The sequence below is a fragment of the Xenopus tropicalis genome, chromosome 2, assembly GCF_000004195.4.
Source record: "Xenopus tropicalis strain Nigerian chromosome 2, UCB_Xtro_10.0, whole genome shotgun sequence".
NCBI classification, from domain to species: Eukaryota; Metazoa; Chordata; class Amphibia; order Anura; family Pipidae; genus Xenopus; species Xenopus tropicalis.
The window spans coordinates 165,737,454-165,757,177 of NC_030678.2; the positions used below are offsets into that span (position 1 = coordinate 165,737,454).

Sequence of the window (19,724 nt, forward strand, 5' to 3'; positions counted from 1 at the left end):
TTGCCTCTGCTAAAACACATGTAGAGACAATTATCAGTAAATGATCAGCATTGTCTATTTTAGTAGCCGTGACAAGTAGCTGCTACTAGTAGCTCTGTGTGTCTTCACCCTAAGGGCAGTGACGGACAGGGAGATTAGTCGCCCCGCAACAAATCTTCTCTGCCGCGGGCGACTAATCTCCCCGCAATGCCATCCCATCGGCTAGAATGTAAATCGCTGGTGGGATGGCATACGCACCGCTACAATTCCTGGAAGTTGCCCAAAGTTGCCTTGAGAGGAAAATTCAGGCGACTTACGGAAATCGCAGCGACGCGTATGCCATCCCACTGGCAATTTACATTCTAGCTGGTGGGATGGTATTGCGGGGAGATTAGTCGCCCGCGGCAGAGATTTGTCGTGCGGCAACTAATCTCCCCGTCTGTCACTGCCCTAAATATAATCAATTTGAAACAGTGCCACCTGCTGGTCATTATGGCCACAATGTCGGGAGGAATTCGTTTGCCGAGTCCTGTGATGTTGCTCAGAACGAATTTTTCTATTGTTTAACGTTCATTCATTAATATATCGTTATCCCAACCCACCATGTGATATTTTCAGTTTATCACCACAAAGCCTGTACTGAAAGTGCTAAAACCAGTAGAATGAAGAAACATTATATTTATTTAAAAGACATATAAAAGCAATAAAAATAAGTTCCAGTACAACTGACCTATAAACTTCATAAATTAAAATATTTATAGCAAATAATATTAACAAGCTTGTTATTACATATTTAGTTACAAGGGTAACTCAACGAGTTGGAAAATAACTGGGATATCAGACATAAATGCTGGGGGGGGAATCTTAAGCAAAAAATAATTTATCTTTTTATATGATGCAGATAATAAAAAAATGAAGACCAATTGCAAATTGTCTCGGAATATTACTATTTGCAGTTTAGTTATTTCACTTTTTGTTCAGCAGCTCTCCAGTTTGGAGCATCAGCAGCTATCTAGTTGCTAGGGTCCAAATGACCTTAGCAACCAGGAAGCAGTTTAAACAAGAGGCTGGTATACGAGTTGGACAGGACCTGAATAGAAAACAAGTTAAATAAAGTAACAATAACAATAAAGGTGTAGCCTCACAGAGCAATAGGTTTTTGGCTGCCGGGGTCAGTGACCCCCCCATTTGAAAGCTGGAAACAGAAGAAGGCGGCAAAAATTGTTCAAAAACAGAGCGCTGCTCTGCCATATGGAAGACTTTAGCAGTGTAAAGCAAGGATTGAAAAATTTAATTTAATCTAAAATTAGGTTTAGGTTGCTTTTCTAAGCACTTTTTCTATTTACATTTTTTTTTTAAAAATTCCAGAGCAATCTAATGAAGTTATGTAATAGCGCCACCTGCTGGTCAGTTCCTGTAACTGTACAGAGAGATGCAAAAGGCAAACAGAACAGTGCTGCTGTTGAAGTGCTAAGAAAAGCAGCCTGAGCAGTATTATTTATTTAAGGTTTATTTACCCTTTAGGGTGAAGACACACAGAGCTACTAGTAGCAGCTACTTGTCACAGCTACTAAAACAGACAATGCTGATAATTTACCGATAATTGTCTCTACGTGTGTTTTAGCAGAGGCAATTCTCAGTATTGTCTATGGCAGGGGATTTTTTGGTGTTTAGTAATGATGACAAGCAGCTGCTACTAAGTAGCTCAGTGTGTCTTCGCCCTTAAAGGAGATACAAACCCTCAACACAAATGAATCTAAAATGACTCAGAGCTCTTTTAGATACTTTTGCAATTTAAGGCTCTGATGTTTTTTTTAAAGCTGAGCCAATAAAGTGCAGTTTTTATTGGCTGCGGCCAACAGCTTTCTCCCTTTGCTATTTATACTGGGGTTTTTTTCGCTCTAGTTTTCATGATATGAGCAGTTTTTAAACTGGCCAAATAGTGAATCTGAAACCGTGCCATCTGCTTTTTATTTAATTTTGTGAGAAAAACAACATCTTGAGAATATGTTACCAAAGATGATAAATCTGGCATTTTCCTCTGGTGAATTCTAATCCCAACACCATCGGACTTTCCTTTTATCAGAAAATTCATTTTCAGATTGTATGTAGGTGGCTAAACTGACCAGCAGGTGGCACTGTTGGCTCTAGTTCATTATACTGATAATATCTCAAAAGCAATTGTACAGCAATTTTCTGTACTAAGAGTTTACTTTTTCTCAAAAAAAACAAAACATTTTGGCTTTAGATCCCCTCCCTAAAATATAAAGTATAGTAAGTGTTTCCTTTCTATTTCACAGCTTCTATATTGCCGAAAGTCTTAGTGCAAAACAATAGCGGAGGGGGAGATTTAGTTAGAGACATTAGAACAAACCTAAAAACAAAAAAAATGTCAATTCTTAGTCTTGGATGCCAAGAGCCATTTCTTCTCTCACACAAATTAGTGGTTCAAAGATTTTTTTTCAAACAGTGTCTTTTTGAACCCCCCGTGCAAAGGTGGCGCAGTCTGTTCTTTCCAAGTTATTTCCTCCTGGATCTCAGCTTTTCCAGAGTTTTCTGTAATACAAAGTAGGAAAATAATATTGACTTGTAAAAACAGAAACTGGAGAATTTGTAGAAATTAAGTGGGGGGGGGGGGGGGCTGGCAGTGCTGCTGGGTTGGTTACATTGCACTCTAGGCCTGGGGAAGAGAATTCTGCAAATAAAGCTATGATCTGGATCAGATGAAGCTATAAGAACAGGAATGCAACACAACACAAGACTTGTGGGTAACAGGAGAGTAGCAGACATATGTAGCTGGGACACGATTGGTGGCTGTAGGCGATTAAAGGGGTACTAAACCCTCCCTGCTGCACAGCGCTGCTCAACCAAACTTTACTCAGTTGCTGGACTACAAATCCCACAATAATGTAACATAACAGGTTGAAGCATGCTGGGAGCTGTAGTCCAGCAACATCAGGGTTGTATTCTTAAAGCAATAATACACAATAAATGTTTCCCCTTAATCTCCACAGCATTAAAATAAATCCACCAATGAGAATCCCAGCTGCTCTGTACAAGTCTGACTCCTTGTTCTTTGTTCCTGCAAATGGAGTTAAGGTGGCCATACACGTGAAGATCCTCTCGCTTGGCGAGGACGCCAAGTGAGCGGATCTTCTCCCGATATCCCCACCTACAGGTGGGCGATATCGGGGAAAATGTAGGCTAATTCGATCGTTTGGGCCAAGCGGCAATGGGGCAGTCGGTGCGGGGACCGCATCAACGAGCCGATGCGGTCCCCGATCCGAATAAATCTTTTAACCTGCCCGATCGATATCTGCCCAATTTCAGGCCAGATATCGGTCGGGCAGGCCAGTCGTCGTTGCCCATACACGGCCCGATTTGCTGCCGAATCAGCCCAAGGGACCCATATCGGCAGCTACAACCGGCCCATGTATGGCCACCTTTAGAAGCAATAAACAGTTTCCCAGCACGGAACATGTCTGTTTAATTCCAGTTTAATACAATTAAGAAAACAAAGGGCATACTTAACAAGAAGATGCTGCCATATTATGCATTTATTATGAAGTTTTTGATCAGTAGAGTACTCAATGGAGAATTTTCTTGCATCTATAATTATGTATTTTGGCAACTTCTATAGCAAAAACTAGGGGGCGCAGTGGGACAGTGTTATGATTGGTGCAATTTATTCACATACCTTCTTAAACTCGTTAGCCTTCTCTCTGTTTCTGGCATAGGACTCCTTTCTCATCTTCTCCTCTTTTTTGGTTTTAACTTCGTCGAGCTGGTTGTACAACCTAAACATAGCAAAGGCTTGTGATTGGATGAGAAGGCATCCCTGTGTTGGGGTGGGCACTTACACAAAGGGATACAAAGATGGCAACATTGTTTTAGAACAAAAATTCTCTACTTAAGTACTAATGCCTTTTTAAATCCCTAGCCCCCCCCCATATCCTCCCAACCCCCCCCCCCCAAATCCTTCCCCCATTTGCCCCACCATCTCACTATGAACAGGAGAGAGTGGTGTGTGCCTACCAACCCCACGGCACTACTCTGCTTTGAATGCACAAGTAAGGCAAATGGATCAGTATTGGGGGTCCTCAGTGGTGCAGTTTGGGAGGGATTTATAAAAAGCTTTCACTCTCCTGTAAGTAATGACTATTCTTGTTCTTGCCCTGTAATGTAACGGCCCATAAAATACACTGCATATAAACACATGCAGTAACAATCACCTTATAGTCCTCTGGTGCATCTCTATCTCCGACAGCTTGCGCTCCTCCGGGGTACACACACGAACTTCTACAACCTTCTTCAGGGTGCTGCTGTCACTTGCTGAAGCTTCTAAAGGAATACAGATGTATTCATACTGGTTACACACACACACATTGTATACCAAGCATGCAAATGTAATGTAGTGTAATGTAATGCTGTGCACAATCCCTGCTTACAAGTTTACCTCCTCCTCTAGTGTGGAAGGACAGATACGACAACTGAGCAAAACAGGGGATTAAAGGATAAGTTTAAATCTTTAAAATGACTCTGTACAGCCCCCAGAATAACATTCTTTTCTCACTGCATCTAGATTTATTTTGTTTCTCTTTTACAAGCAGCTGAACTGCAGCTCTTTTACCGACTTCCTTGTCTAGCGTGAAGCCCCATCCCCTTTTGCTTTGAGCCCTCCTTCTTTCTCCAGCTATGAAGACCTCAAAGAGGTGCCTACTGTGCATGCCTGATTGATCTGAAATGGAGCAGAGGCAGTGTGCATGCCCAGTAGGCACCTTTTTGAGGTTATCATAGTCAGAAAACGAGGGAGCTAAACAAGGAAGTTGGTAAAAGAGCTGCACTTCAGCTGCTTGTAATAGAGAAATGGAATGCAGGGAGAAAGGTCTGTTATTCTGGGGGCTGTACAGAGTAATTTTAGGGGATTTTAAAATAAAAGGCTTACTTTTCCTTTAAATACAGATAGATGGATAAAGAAGTTAGCTTTATCCCTTTGATAGGTCGATAATGACATAAGAAGAGCAACTTTAAAGTAGATAATTGGAAAAGAGTAAGGGAACAAGGTGAGTAAGGTGACATTCAGCACCAGAATCATGGCAGCCTTCAGAGGTTGGAGGTAAAGCCTGTTGGATTGGGCCAGTACAGTTCCCCTGAGAGGCCAGTCAGCTCATTTGTTAATTTACTGTCCCGTTGCCTCCTGGAAGGCAGGATTTGCCCTACAATGCCAGCGCCCCTCTAAAGTGACTCTATGGCTCCACCCACACCAATAACCTACCGTCACAGGCAGACGCCTCCTCCTGCGCGCTGACTCCAACATTCGGCGTGGAGTTAAATACAGGGTTTCCGACTGCCGCAGCTTTCTGCTTGATTTGTTCAACTCGTTTTGAAGAGCTTTCGATAAAATGTTTTTTCTTCTTTAATAAGGCTTCCTGCAGGCTCACAGGGGATGTCCAATCAAGTGCTGAGCAAATAAAGGAAACCGTCGGTTTATACGTCAGAGAACAGGAGAGTTAAATACTAACAAATTCCGTGGCCCACAAGTGCAGTCTTGTTTGTGGTCCCTTGGCAACACTAAAGCTGGGGCTGGCTTCCCTTGGTTTGAATCAGGAATGTACATAAGGTGGTTCTATGGAAGGGAATGTGTAACTTACACTTTTGCTTCAGCACAGGGTCGGGCCCCGGCGGCCCAGACCAACCCTTGCGTCGCTCCACCTGCCCAACCGCGTTAAATTTACGCGCTCGGGGAAGAACGTCAGGTGGGGGGCCCTGCAAGGGGGGTTAGGGGGGCCCCTCGGGGGGGAGGCTATGGGCGTGGGCCCTTCACCCCCCAGTCCGACCCTGCTTCAGCATAATAGAGATTTCAGTCCCCTTACTGTAACTTTAAAGGGGCAGTCAGGGGCGGGCCAAGCCGACCGGGCGCCCTAGGCAACCCGGTCGGCCAACGCCGCCCACCTCCCCGCGATTAGATCGGTCATTGCCTCCGCCGCTAATGACAAGTGGCGGCGGCGGCAATGACAAAGTAGCACTGGGGGTAGGCAGGAGAGGCTCCTGCCTGGCGCCCCTCAATCGTTGCGCCCTAGGCAGCTGCCTCTTCTGCCTACCCCTAGTTCCGGCCCTGGGGGCAGTTCACCTTGAAGTCAACTTTTAGTATATAACAGAATGGCCTGTCCAAACTGAAAAGGTGCCTACTGGGCATGCTCACTGCCTCTGCTCCATTTCAAATCAATCAGGCATGCACAGTAGGCACCTCTTTGAGGTCTTCATAACTGGAGAGAGAAGGAGGGCTCCACCTGGACAGTTTTTAGAGATTATGATTTATATTTGCCTTTTCGGTTCTATTGTTAATTCTACTCAGGCATGCATCTATTCATTGTCCATTCTGTCATTCAAAGCCTGATAACTAACCTGCAAAGTGCTGTGGTGTAGATTGGTCAGTAAAGCTTGGTCCCGCTGCTGACCAGTCTGGCATGTTAAACATGGAGTGGTCCACTTCAGCTGGTAGGGGATGAAAGCAACCCTGTAAGAAAATAAACCGGTTAAACTACCAGTGGATTCTAGGCTCACACAGGGGGTAAAGCATCAGTACAAATAAACACGATCTCCTAGGAATTGAGAGAAAGATCTCCCCACAGAGATCTGTACCTCTATATATGCTCCCAGTGGCTCCCCATGTTCATATATGTGGACTCCATTATATACTATATTATATACACACACACTCCGTATAAAATGAATGATGATCGAAGATGTGCCTATTGCATATGCCTAGGTGCCAATATGTCCATCGTCACACTCAGAGATAAGGAGAGCTCAGCAATGGGAAGGGGGGGCGGGGCTTCACGCTAGACTAGGAAGTAGCTCAGAGCTGAAATCAAGCTGCTTCTACAGGGGGGCTGATTGAAGTCTTTATGTGCTTTTATGATAAAAGGCTTACTTATCCCTTATAACTAATTCAGGTTCACATGAGAAGGCAGCATAAAAAACAGTGTACCCTAAACCAGAATACACAAGTCACCCAAGTATATGATCACTTTCTGCTTATGTTTTGACGAGCACCAACGACCCCTAAGCTTAGCCTCTCAATAGCAGCCCAGAGTGCACTGAGCATGTGCAGTGTCACCGACTCAAAAGCTGCCCTAATACAATCAGATGATGGGGAGCTGCTGTAGACAATGTTACTTTAGAAGCACTGCTGAAACTCTGGGCCATATTAAACAGTAAGTACAATATATAAAATACAGCATTTCTAGTTATATTCTTCATTAAGAACATGTTATAATTAACAAAGGTTGGTCGATTGAGTTATGTGAAACGCCGATTACCTCTGCAAAGCTTGGGTCCACGTGGTGATCCGACATGCTAGTCAAGGTGGTAACGTGCTCTGAACCAGCAAAGCTGCTGTCAGGGAAACTCACTAGCGATAACTCAGGTTCTTCCATGATGCCTCGGGCATTGTGTGTGTCCTGGAAAGGAACAAAATTCATAGGAACTTGGGCAAATATTTTATACAAAGGCTGATACACATTTGTGCCACAAAGCATAACCAGGGTAACTATTTTAGTAACCTTCATTGGGTAGTGAAGGGCTCAGCCTATACTGGGACAAACTGGAGCATTAGCCAACTCCAACAGGAAAAGCATCACTGCATGGAAATCAGTTTGGACATCAGGTTTGTTGGGAAGCAGAGAGACATAAAATGGGGTGATAGTAATATGGAGTTGCTAGAGTACTCATCTTATTCTATTCTTACCCTAAGCCTAGGGGCATGTTTATTATAGTGTGTAAGCCAACACAGCAACCAATCAGCAATTAGATTTGAACTGTCACCTACACGATAGGAAACAAAAGCAAAGATCTGACTGGTTGCTATGGCAAACTCTCCGATGATGTTGGCTTACACACTTTAATAAACATGCCCCTATATCTACATTAACCAAAAACAAAGACAGTTTACATTAATTTGATTAGAAATTCCCCAGCCCAGTTTCAGCAATTGTTTTTTTTACCCTGAGAAGAGAAAAGCTGCCCAAAGAGAATGCAGAAGAGCTGATGGCAGATGAACTATCTGGGTGTACGCTGGATTCTGCCTCAGTAAGTGTGTCGCTTTTCAAGGTCAGAGATGAAGACTCCACTTCTGCCCCTTCATCACCGTTGGAATGCTGTGGCACGGAGCCCAGGCCTGGATAGTCCCCTACAGATGCCTCTATTTCTGCCGGTTCGAGTGCTTCGTACAATACAGGCAATTCATGAAGCTGCTGAGAGTCGCCATGTTTGGTTTTGCCGACAGCTGTGAGTGGGTGCTCAGACAGCTCAGATTCATTAGCCGTCGTTTCTGTGGCCATCAGCTCATGAAAAGAGCCCAGATCCTCCAGCAAGGTGTGGCTATCGGCCCGGAGAGGTTCCACGGAAGGCTGAAAGGCACCAGGGCTGCTGTTTGTGTTCCAATTGCCAGAGTCAACACTGGATGATTGTAAGGCATGTTGTTTAGATGCCTTCATGCTTCCATTTCCCAGATCATCAACTGCACTGCTGCATCCGCAGAGACCTGGGCTGCTCAGCGGTGGCTCATTAAGGGTGCATTCTGGGTGCAGAGGGTGGAACGATCCAGAGGAACCTGGATTTAAAGGAACAGCAGCTTTTAAGACATCGGGTATAAATCTCATGCAGTGCAACACGTCCCATTGAATTTCCTAGTACCCAAGCCAGATGCTTGTCATGATAAACACACAAACACATGTGCATAGAATTCCAACGAGCTCAGCTCAAATGTAGAATGATTCATTGCATGAAATGCTCACCAGCTTGTCAAACACTGCTCATTAAAGGGGAACTCTGGCTTCCTAACCAAAATTTGTTAAAGAGCCCCAACACAGAAACCCCATATTACACCTATCACTGTAATCTGCGTCTTCAAAGTGATTAAATACCATTTTTATATGCTGAAATCCAGCTGCAAAACAGTTCTTCTCTTTCTGCATCATTTGAAATCCTGGCAGGGGAGGAGGGTCTAAAACACTGATGTTACAAATTGTAACAACTTCTCCACAGTTTACAGACAGCATGCAGGAACTACATAACCCACAATGCATTGCACTGGGATGTTCCTTTCCTTATTGACATCACGTGTGCAGCAAGGGATTGTGGGATTGGGAGGAGGCAGGCTGAGGACAGGCGACTACTGTTACATTTATTTGAGTCACAAAGTAGTCAGCCAATCAGCAGGGGAACGGGGGGGCGGGGCTTAGAGAACTGTTCCAAACCATATTATTACATTAAGAATCATGAAAAGGCTGCATATTTTTTAATTGATGTATATTACAAAGTTGCTATACATGTTCGATGTAATTAATCCCTATACTGGGAAGCTTGCCACTCCCGTACATACCTAGAGTTTGATCCCCACGAACATGAGGGGTGATTTCCACATCCACGTGCTGCGCACTAGTTATGCCAGGGGAAGACATCGGACTATGGCTGCTGTCTGGATACTGGAAGCTATGAGATTGTTCTGAAGACCACTCTTTGCTGCTTGGGTAAAACGAGCTCTACAAATTAGGAGGAAAAAAAAGACAGACATTTTAATTTGCAATGAAATATTTCAGAGCTGAACTAAATGTGTATATGTGCAGCCTGCTGACACTACCTGGCTTGTGTTCTTTGACTCTTGAGAGCTGCCGGTGTTGTTTAATTGTGAATGGGAAGTTGTAGAGACATTGAAGTCAGGTTTCGGTTCCAGGGCATAGAAACCCGAGGGCAGGTGATTGTCATTCCCAGATACATCTAGAGCAGCAGTAGGAGCTGTGGGGAACAAAGCAGCAATAGTAACATGTCCCTTCAAAAAGTAGGAATAAATAACATTTTATATGCTGAAATCCAGCTGCAAAACAGTTCTACTCTTTCTGCATCATTTGAAATCCTGGCAGGGGAGGAGGGACTAAAACATTGATGTTACAAATTGTAACAACTTCCCCACAGCTTACAGACAGCATGCAGGAACTACATAACCCACAATGCATTGCACTGGGATGTTCCTTTCCTTATTGACATCACATGTGCAGCAGAGAATTGTGGGATTGGGAGGAGGCAGGCTGAAGGCAGGCTGAGGACAGGCGACTACTGTTACAGTTTGAGTCACAAAGTAGTCAGCCAATCAGCAGGGGAACAGGGGGTGGGGCTTAGGGAACTGTTCCAAACCATATTATTACATTAAAAAAAATAATTAAAAGGCTGCATATTTTTTAATTGATGTATATTGCAAAGGGTTCCCCTTTAATAACTCATTATTAGGACTGTATGGAGCCTCCTCTCAGGGTGAATGAACAGCAGCTTCAAAGTTCTCTCCAGATGTAGCAACTCTGTGTTGGGTACTCTGGGTTATTAGATCTGGAGTAAATTCTGCACCTACATACCCTAAAAAGCCCAGTTCTAGGTGTCCCCATTCACCGTCTTATTATTTTTTTAAACTCACTATGAAAGCTTAGATTTCTCTCTAGGGAAGCACTGAGATCCCTGGTGTATTTATCAATGATCTGCTGAATGTGGCTGCGCTGATCCGGTGCAGTCGACAAATATTCCGGGCTCGGGAACTCATCCCTTCTAGTCGGCTGTGGAACCCCGTTGACTGAGGTACTCCAGTTGCCGTGTTCCGCGCCATTGATAATGGAGAAGTTGCATTTGTGAAGGTCTGAAATAGTCTCTAAATGAACAAAATAGGGAAAAGGAGAGAAAAAAACAAATTAAAGAATCAACTATGGCTTTCCTCCTTGAAGTTAACTAGCTGGACTTGGTCTAGTTACCAATAGTAACCAAGTTTCAGTCAACTATATTTTACTTGAAGGGGTAGTTCACCTTTAATATGTTACAGAATGACCAGTTCTAAGCAACTTTTCAATTGGTCATAAAAAACTATAAGAAATAAATAATGAATTATTCAACTGACCTTGGTCACTGACCCCGGCAGCTAAACTAGCTCTGTGGGGCTACAGTTTTGTTAGTTACCTTTTTATAACTTTTTTTTATTCTATTCAGGCCCTCCACTATTTATATATCGGTATCTCATTCAAACTACTACCTGGTTGCTAAGGTAATTTGGACCCTAGCAACCAGACAGCTGTTCAAACTCGAGAGTTGCTAAACAATTATTGAAATAATTAAAAAACTACAAATACTAAAAAATGAAGACCAATTGCAAAGTGTCTCAGTATTACTCTCTACATCATACTCTAAAAGTAAACTCAAAGGTGAACAGCTCCTTTAAGACTGCAGCCAGCCTTTTAGGCACCAGAAGTATAGCCACATGGGCAGAAAGAGGGTAAGGGAAAATTACTGTTGTGAAGTCATCAGATGGAATTGTAACGGTCCGTTAAAGAACTTTACAAGTTGCCTTTACAGCAGAGAAAATACACATACACAATATATAATATATATTTTATATAAAATAATGTAAAACTAAAGCTTCCAAACCTAAGTTGCTAATGCTTGAATCGGCCTTCTCGCTGGTCAGAAAACTTCCCGTAGAGATTGTGGTTGTTGACAAGTGATCGCTGAAAGCTTCCCGGGCCTGCGTTTGAGCACTGTATCCAATGCCTGTTTTTCCCAGCTCAGCTGCCCCCTGTGTGAGAAAGACACATCTGATACCTGAGCTCAGATCAAGAGTAGAAACCACCATAGTTAATATCTGGATTATGCCATGGTCACCATTGCTCAGACAGGTAAATGCACATTTTCTCCATTCACTCATTACACAAGAACCCAGACACAAAGACACACACACACATAAGATATCTGGGCTCAGATCAAGTGTAGAAACCACCATGGTTAAGATCTGGATTATGCCATGGTCATCATTGCTCAGACATGTAAGGGTAAAGACACACAGAGCTACAAGTAGCACGGCTACTAAAAAAAAAAAAAAACACACTGCTGATCTTTTACTGATAATTGTCTCTACGTATGCTTCAGCAGAGGCAATTCTCAGTATTGTCTATGGCAGGGGATTTTCTGAAGTTTAGTAGCCATGACAAGTAGCTGCTAAGTAGTTCCGTGTGTCTTTGCCCTAAAGACACACACATATACAATCACAATATCTGGGCTCAGATCAAGTGTAGAAACCACCACTGTTAATATCTGGATAATAAAATGGTCATCATTGCTCAGACATGTAAATGCACAACATTCTCTTATACACACACACAGCCACACAAACACCCAGACACAAATGCACACTTTCAACTCCTATGCAGACAGACATACACACAGCTAATGCTTCCCCGGCACAGACAGATCATACACCAGTGTTAAACTGGTGATCAGATTTGGCTATGTTTCATCGTTGATCATGAAATAAAATGATCTCAGATAAATACCCAGCCTTCCCACTAAAGGGCATCTGTCTCGTTGCAGTTTTGCTATTCAGACTTACCAGCCAATCGGATCTCTCCTGGGCAGGTTGCTGAAAGTGGAATGCTGTTTTGGTACCAGCAGGATGAGGAGAAAGGCCTGAGTGCACTGAAGAGCTCCAGGATTGATCTGAAGAAAGAAAAACCAATTACCGACATGCACAGATTTATTCAAACAATAAAAACTGGCCTGCATGGTTCCAGTTAAAGAAAAAACAGGACATTAGGGGGAAGGAACATCAGTTTCCTGTATACCTGAGGGCTGTGGTCTCCAATGTCAGCCATGGATGTTAGTGGTGCATTTATGGACCACAGGATAGTATAAAATCATACCCAGAGATACTGTACAGACTAAAGAGTATAAAGGCACTTAGAGGGCTGTATACACCACAAGCCCTTTAGTAAATGGAGGAATGTATTAATAGATGTGGTTTTACCTGGGAGAGTCAAGTTATGGGATGAAGCAGCTGCTAGAGACAACATCTGTCTCCAAGATAACTTAGTCTGGCTCCTATTGCTTTCATTGCTGCTCGTCGATGTTCTGGAAAGATCCGGATCTCCGAGAGAATAGTTACCGGCTTCCCTCAGTCTGCTGTTTTCTTGCATGCAAGCAGGGGGCACAGACGAGTTCCCACCCTCAGCACCATCCTGTCGGCCTGGATTGAAAATTTGCAGTCATTAGCACCCATTTCTAGTATAAATAAATCTAAAGCAACTGGACTTGTTAAGTAATCATTGAAGACATAATCTTCAATGATTACCTAACAAGTCCAGTTGCTTTAGACTTATTTATACTAGATATACCATGACCTGGATAAATGAAAACCTTCATAGTCATTAGCACCCATGTATTGCGGCATATATCATCTAGACCCCCATCTGGTACAGCATTTAGACTGGGTAAAGGGGTTCTTACCCTTCATTACTTTAACATAGAAGGAACTTAAACATATTTGTCTGTGTTTCAAGGATAACTGATCCTACTCACAAAGCCACAGCCTCCTGGTGCATTTGCCCATGGGGCTACTGCCAGCCAAATAACCAGCAGGTAGAGGTGTAAATATTCTCTGAACTCCAACCTATCTAAATAAAATTGTGACATTCAAGTGGGATCAGATATGGCGGCTAAAGTTAGAAAGTCCAGTTTCTGGATTTGGTTCTGCGTTGTACAGTAATCAGGAACCTTTTGTAGCTCCTGCTGAACTGCAACTCTCAAAAGCTACCAGCAGCCAAATTGTCACAGGTCAGACAATTTACACCCATGCTATTCACTCACAGCACAGGTCATAGAAAATGCAGAATTTGTCATTTAACACAAAATATAAAGGATTTCTGAGCTCAGATCAAGTGTAGAAACCACCACAGTTTAGATCTGGAAAATGTCATGGTCATCACTGCTCAGACAGGTGAAAGCAGAAGAAGTCGTTATATAAAGTGCCTGTATTGGGATTCTCAGCTTGTACCTGAGCTGCTGTTCTTGTGTTCCGGCGGCCCAGTACTAGAAGGCCTGCCACTTGGCGTTTCCACTTCCAGAATAGCACTGAGCTCATGTTGTTCCAACGATGGACCCAATTTGGTTTTTGTAACCGGAGGTTTAGACGGTCTCCCTTTCAGTTCTCTCCCAGCAGCTCTAAGGCTACTACCTGTTCAACAGATACAAATGCATTATATTACTTACAGCCCTACTCAACATGTTGCTTTAGAGATTAAAAGAAAAAGTAAACCTTCAAAACCAGTTAATGTAAAATTACTCGGAGCACTTGTGCAATGTTGCTCTGCTTAGAAAATGAAGTTAGTGAGCAGAGAAGTATCATCTGAGGTTTCTTTGGCTAGTTCTAAGCATAGCAACATCATGGGGCGTTACTTTTCTCACTAAATTAAAGGGCGTGGTTCACCTTTTACACAAAACACAGAAAGAAATCGCCAGCGCTCGGTCTAACCCACGCTGTAGCGTTGACCAGCTGATAGAAACACACTATTGTGCCAGCGCTCGGTCTAACCCACAATCTGGAGTTGACCAGCTGCTATAAACGATAAAAAGCCATTAATTATACACAAAGAGAAAGAAAGTTTGCCAGCGCTTAGTTTGCCTTTAAAAATAATTTTTACAAAAAATGAGGTGTTAGTACCACACTTTGGCCAAAATATGTAAGCTCACGTGCCACGTCAAGGCCCCTCATTGTACGTGAGTCCTACACTGTCTAATGACTTTGAGTCTGTGATGCAATTAAAATAAAGTCCCCCAGAAAACAATGTGACTGAGTATTAAGACCTATTGCACCTACCTTTAGCTCAAAAAGGCTCTAGTGGAAAAGCAGGGAGTTTTTAAGCCCCAGCTCATTAGCACACACATCACAGACTCAGTCATTAGACAGTGTAGGACTCACGTACAATGAGGGGCCTTGACGTGGCACGTGAGCTTACATATTTTGGCCAAAGTGTGGTACTAACACCTCATTTTTTGTAAAAATTATTTTTAAAGGCAAACTAAGCGCTGGCAAACTTTCTTTCTCTTTGTGTATAATTAATGGCTTTTTATCGTTTATAGCAGCTGGTCAACTCCAGATTGTGGGTTGGACCGAGCGCTGGCACAATAGTGTGTTTCTAGCAGCTGGTCAACGCTACAGCGTGGGTTAGACCGAGCGCTGGCGATTTCTTTCTGTGTTTTGTGTACAAATTGTAGCCAAATTTTGCAGCCAAAACTCCCTGCTTTTCCACTAGAGCCTTTTTGAGCTAAAGGTAGGTGCAATAGGTCTTAATACTCAGTCACATTGTTTTCTGGGGGACTTTATTTTAATTAAAAACGTTGTACTTGGTCTTCATCTTTTTTTTTTTTTATAGTTTGATTAGTTTGATGTAGTTTAATCACTATAGTTACTTCTTATTCCTTATCTTTCTTGTAGGGATGCACCGAACCCAGTTTTTTGGGTTTTGCCGAACCCACGAATCCATGTTAAGGGATTCGGCCAAATACGAAACCGAATTAGCAGCGAAAAATTTTACACTTCCGTTGTATTTGCGGGACATTAACCCTTCGAAATTGGCCGAATACTGAACCGAATCCTGGATTCCGTGCATCCCTACTTTGTCAGTCCCTTTCCTATTCATACTTCAGTCTCTCATTTAAATCACTGCCTGGTTGCTAAGGTAAACAAAATCCAAGCAACCGGATAGTTGCTGAAATTCCAAACTGGAGAGCCGCTAAACAAAAAGCTAAACTGAAAAACCACAAAAAATAAAAAACAGATTGTCTCAGAATATCGCTCTGTACATTATATTAAAAAGTATATTTAAAAGGTGAACATCCCCTTTAATATTCGGCCAACTGTAGCCAGTAGATCAAAATAAACAGCAAGTAGCGCTGTTTCAAATTGATTATATTAGTTTAAAAACTGCTAATACTTTGAAACCTAGAAAAAAATAAATAAAACCGGTAAATTGCAAAAGTGCTTAGAAGCACATTCTGAGCAATGTTAGATTAATGTTGTAAAGGGTTCACATCCACTTTAGCCATCTGCATCTCACGTACCATTTCCCAGACTGAGGTTCTCTTGTTTACCGTCACCCAGTGCTTTCAGCAGCGCAGACATAAGGCGAAGACGTTCGTTATTTGAAATCTGACAGAGATCAGGAGGTAACGCCCCTTGTGCAGACTTTAGAAGGAGAAAATAAAAAACATTTGCCTCACTTTTCCACACAAAATCAGATTAGAAAAGATGTTCCCCAGAAGTCAATACTGATCTGTAATCAGATACTTAGATCAATTAAATCATCCACAGAATTCAGTAAATTCAGTGTTAATAAATAAAACTATTAACCTTACACCAGGTTGCATTAGTGACTGATTCTGCCGATAGACTCAGCAAGCAGCAGCCATAAGCCATAACAATCCTAAGAGAAATGACTGTAGGTGCCACCTACCTCCTTGTTGGCCAGGAAATGTTCCAACGACTCTTGGTGCTTGCGCATTTGATCTTCCAGCTCTTTCTGTTTCTGTAACAGACCTTCTTCTTGGGATTTCTGTTTAGACAAGAGGGACTCCCTCTGCATCTCCAGCTGCAGCTGCATATCCCTAAGCTGAGTCTGCTGAGCTTGCATCTTGGCCGTTGAAGAGATCAGCCCCTTGCGGAACTCGTGCACATTAGAGAACTCTCCGAATGGAACACTATCCACTTTTTGAACATGAGGTTCTTGCTCTATATTCTCTATATTCTGTGGCAGACCCAAAGACAAGGAAGAAGGAAGGGCGTAGAAACTATCAGAGGCCGTATCATAATCACCTTTGCTTGATGTGGAGGACTGCTTTTCCAGATCGTACATAGAATATGGAGGACTGATGGAGTCTTCTTCGGGCGAAGAAGTGTATTGTTCTAGCCTGGGAGCTGCCACTTCCAAAATAAAATTTCCCAACGGTGTTGCTCTTTTAGGACTTTTAATGCCGTTCGCAGCAATGTCTTTTCCGGTCATGCTTTCTGCCCCTCCATATTGTTGTTGTGTTGGAATAGTCCCAGAAGAGTATGGAATAAAGTTATCTTGCTCTGTAGAATGAGGGAGGGGACTGCTTCCCGACTGTCCAAACTCTGCTGTTCTGCTTACTGGTGAAGGTGCAAATAAGTTTTGTCCAGAAACCGGCACTGCAGATATTAAAGAGCTACCCAGAGATACAAGGTGCCCTGCTAGACTCTCCCCAGGGTAAGAGGTTACTCTAACATGGGAGTCTGAAGCACCGCCAATGTCTTCCAAGTGCTGTGCAGGTTTCTGTGCGAGACCGGGCTTTATAGCGAAACTAACGGGTTCCTTGGCTGCAGGCTGCAGCCTCGAGGCAGACAAATGCGAATAGCGTTTTTTCAGCAATTGCTGGTATTCTTGCAAACGTTGTCTCGCCTCTTCTACCGACTGCTTGTGTTGTCTAAAGCCAAACCAGAAATAAAATTTCACTACAGACAAGTACAAGGAAAACCAGGAAACACTGAAAATAAATACAACTGCCAGTACCTGTTTTGCTCAATTAGACGTTGCTGGTACTGTCGAATTATCTGAATGTGCGGGCTCTCGGTGGAAACATTTAGGCTTAAACCTGGAGGTTCCTGCTGAGTGAAACAAATACATAAAAACAATGTTATATTAAGAGATATGATGAAGAGGAATGTACGTTAGGTCTGCCAAACCCCTGCCACCTCATAGGAAGATTAAAGATACAGGTAAGGGATCATTGTCTGGAAACCTATTATCCAGAAAACTCCATATTAGCCATTTCCCATTACATTACAATTTTTAAAAGTGATTTCCTTTTTCTCTGTAATAAAACAGTACATTGCACTTTATCCCATCTACAATATAATTGATCCTTATCGGAGGCAAAACAAATCTTGACAGCAAATACATACCGCAGGTTTGGGCTCTTCCATGGTTTTGGGTTCAGTCACTGCAGGAGGAATTACAGCTGCCTCTTCCTCCTCCTCCTCCTCTGGAGGTTCCATTCCTTCTTGCTTTGATTTTTGCATCTGGAGTTGAACCCTCAAGTATTCGGCTTCTAAGCGTTTTTTCTCCTCTTCTAGTCTGTTCAGCAAATCCAGCTGCTCCTGTTTCTGCCTCTCTAAATCCTGCAAATAAACAAAAACAAAATGGGCAGGTTTAACCACCAGGACTGTGTACAAACACTGTGCCACAAACATGGAAAGATCAACGTTCCCCCTAAATGAGGAGCTGCATGCTAAAATACACAGGCATGGCACACCTGTAATTACTTTGTATCTTAAATAGCATTTAACCCTAAAAATTGAAAGATGCTCAAAAGCAGATATGTACCCAGTGATTTACAACTGACCTGCTTGTTCCAATCAGAGGCCTGTTTTGTTGGTGTTCCTGGCTCCGTTGCATGACGAGGAACTGCATTACCAGCTAGAATGGTACTATCACTCATGTTCTGAATGCCTAGGAAAGACCATAAATACTGTAATGAGCCGAGCCAGTGCTTGGGAGGAGAGGAGAGGAGAGGTAATATACAAATCACATACATCAGATTGGTTATCACTGGCACTATATATAGTTAATGGCAGGGCAGGTACCACAGAAACCCTTGACATCACACCAGGTTTACAGTACAGAAAAATGTTTGTGCCCATTCTCATCATATATGCATACACTAGGCTGGTTATGTATGCAAGCTTTTATTTCTTATTTTCACAGGAACAACTGGGGTCATGTCCCACTCTCCAGGTGCCAGAAGTCAGAGAAAAAGCATTGCTTCTTGCAGCTGGACTTATGGCCTCTAGGGACACCCACAGCAAAGTGGTTGCGTGCAGATATTAGCAGAACTAGTGGAATGGAAATGGCATTTTACTTGAAAGCCTGCAACTCATCTCTAATAGGTCAACTGCATTAAAAGAACAGTAACACCAAGAAATGAAAATGTATCACGGTAATTAAAATATGATGTACTGTTGCCCTGCACTAGTAAAGGTTGTGCGTTTGCTTCAGAACTGTGCTATAGTTTATATAAATACCCTGCTGTGCAGCTATGGGGGCAGCCATTCAAGCTGGAAAAAGGAAGAAAAGGCACAGGTTACATAGCAGGTAACATTGTATTCTACAGGACTTTTCTGTTATCTGCTGTATAATCTGTGCCTTTTCTCCAGCTTGAATAGCTGCCCCCATGGCTACAGAGCAGCTTATTTATATAAACTATAGTAGATTTTCTGAAGCAAAAACACTAGAGCAGGGCAACAATACATTATATTTTAATTAAAGGGAGAAGAGACACGGAGCTACAAGTAGTGGCTCCTAAAAACAGACAATGCTGATCATTTACTGATAATTGTCTCTACGTGTGTTTTAGCAGAGGCCATTCTCAGTATTGTCTATGGCAGGGTATTTTCTGGCGTTTAGTAGCTGTGACAAGTAGCTTCTACTAGTAGCTCAGTGTGTCTTCACACAAAGGGCAGTGGCACACTTGGAGATTAGCCGCCTGCGATAAATCTACGTTACTGCAGGCGACTAATCTCCCCGATATGCCATCCCACCAGCAAGAAGGTAAATGGCCGGTGGGATGGCATACGCATTGCTTTGTTCGCCCGAAATTGCCTCGCAAGGAAACTTCGGGAAACCAAAGCAATGTGCATGCCATCCCACCAGCGATTTACACTCTAGCCGGTGGGATGGCATATTGGGGAGATTAGTGTCGCCCACAGTAGTGAGGATTTATCATGGGCACCTAATCTCCCCATGTGCCACTGCCCTAAGGGTAAAGAAACACAAAACAACTTAGTAGCAGCTACAAAAAAAACAATATATACCCTGCCATAGACAATACTGACATTTTGCCTTATCTAAAGACACACAAACAAT

General features: G+C 42.9%; 1 protein-coding gene and 1 non-coding gene across 7 annotated transcripts in view; both read right to left on the reverse strand.

The window, feature by feature from the left end:
• Nucleotides 1-637: 637 nt before the first annotated feature.
• The window catches only part of cep295 (centrosomal protein 295), a 48,057-nt gene continuing 28,970 nt past the window's right edge, over nt 638-19,724 (reverse strand). For 3 of the 6 annotated variants that reach the window (XM_031895777.1, XM_031895776.1, XM_031895775.1), the window contains exons 11-29: nt 18,205-18,311; nt 17,765-17,980; nt 17,373-17,467; nt 16,299-17,286; nt 15,907-16,030; nt 13,841-14,020; nt 12,815-13,033; nt 12,401-12,507; nt 11,443-11,590; nt 10,448-10,675; nt 9,623-9,777; nt 9,365-9,524; nt 7,986-8,593; nt 7,302-7,442; nt 6,385-6,496; nt 5,255-5,440; nt 4,212-4,320; nt 3,677-3,776; nt 638-2,535 (exon numbers count right to left, since the gene is read on the reverse strand). In XM_031895777.1, coding sequence (XP_031751637.1) covers nt 2,500-2,535; nt 3,677-3,776; nt 4,212-4,320; nt 5,255-5,440; nt 6,385-6,496; nt 7,302-7,442; nt 7,986-8,593; nt 9,365-9,524; nt 9,623-9,777; nt 10,448-10,675; nt 11,443-11,590; nt 12,401-12,507; nt 12,815-13,033; nt 13,841-14,020; nt 15,907-16,030; nt 16,299-17,286; nt 17,373-17,467; nt 17,765-17,980; nt 18,205-18,311 — 4,019 coding nt within the window. In that variant the 3' untranslated portion in view covers nt 638-2,499. 6 annotated transcript variants of the gene reach the window in all.
• LOC116409395 lies at nt 12,246-12,316 on the reverse strand. Its single transcript, XR_004221836.1, has one exon. It is a non-coding gene; the product is annotated as a small nucleolar RNA U2-19 (small nucleolar RNA).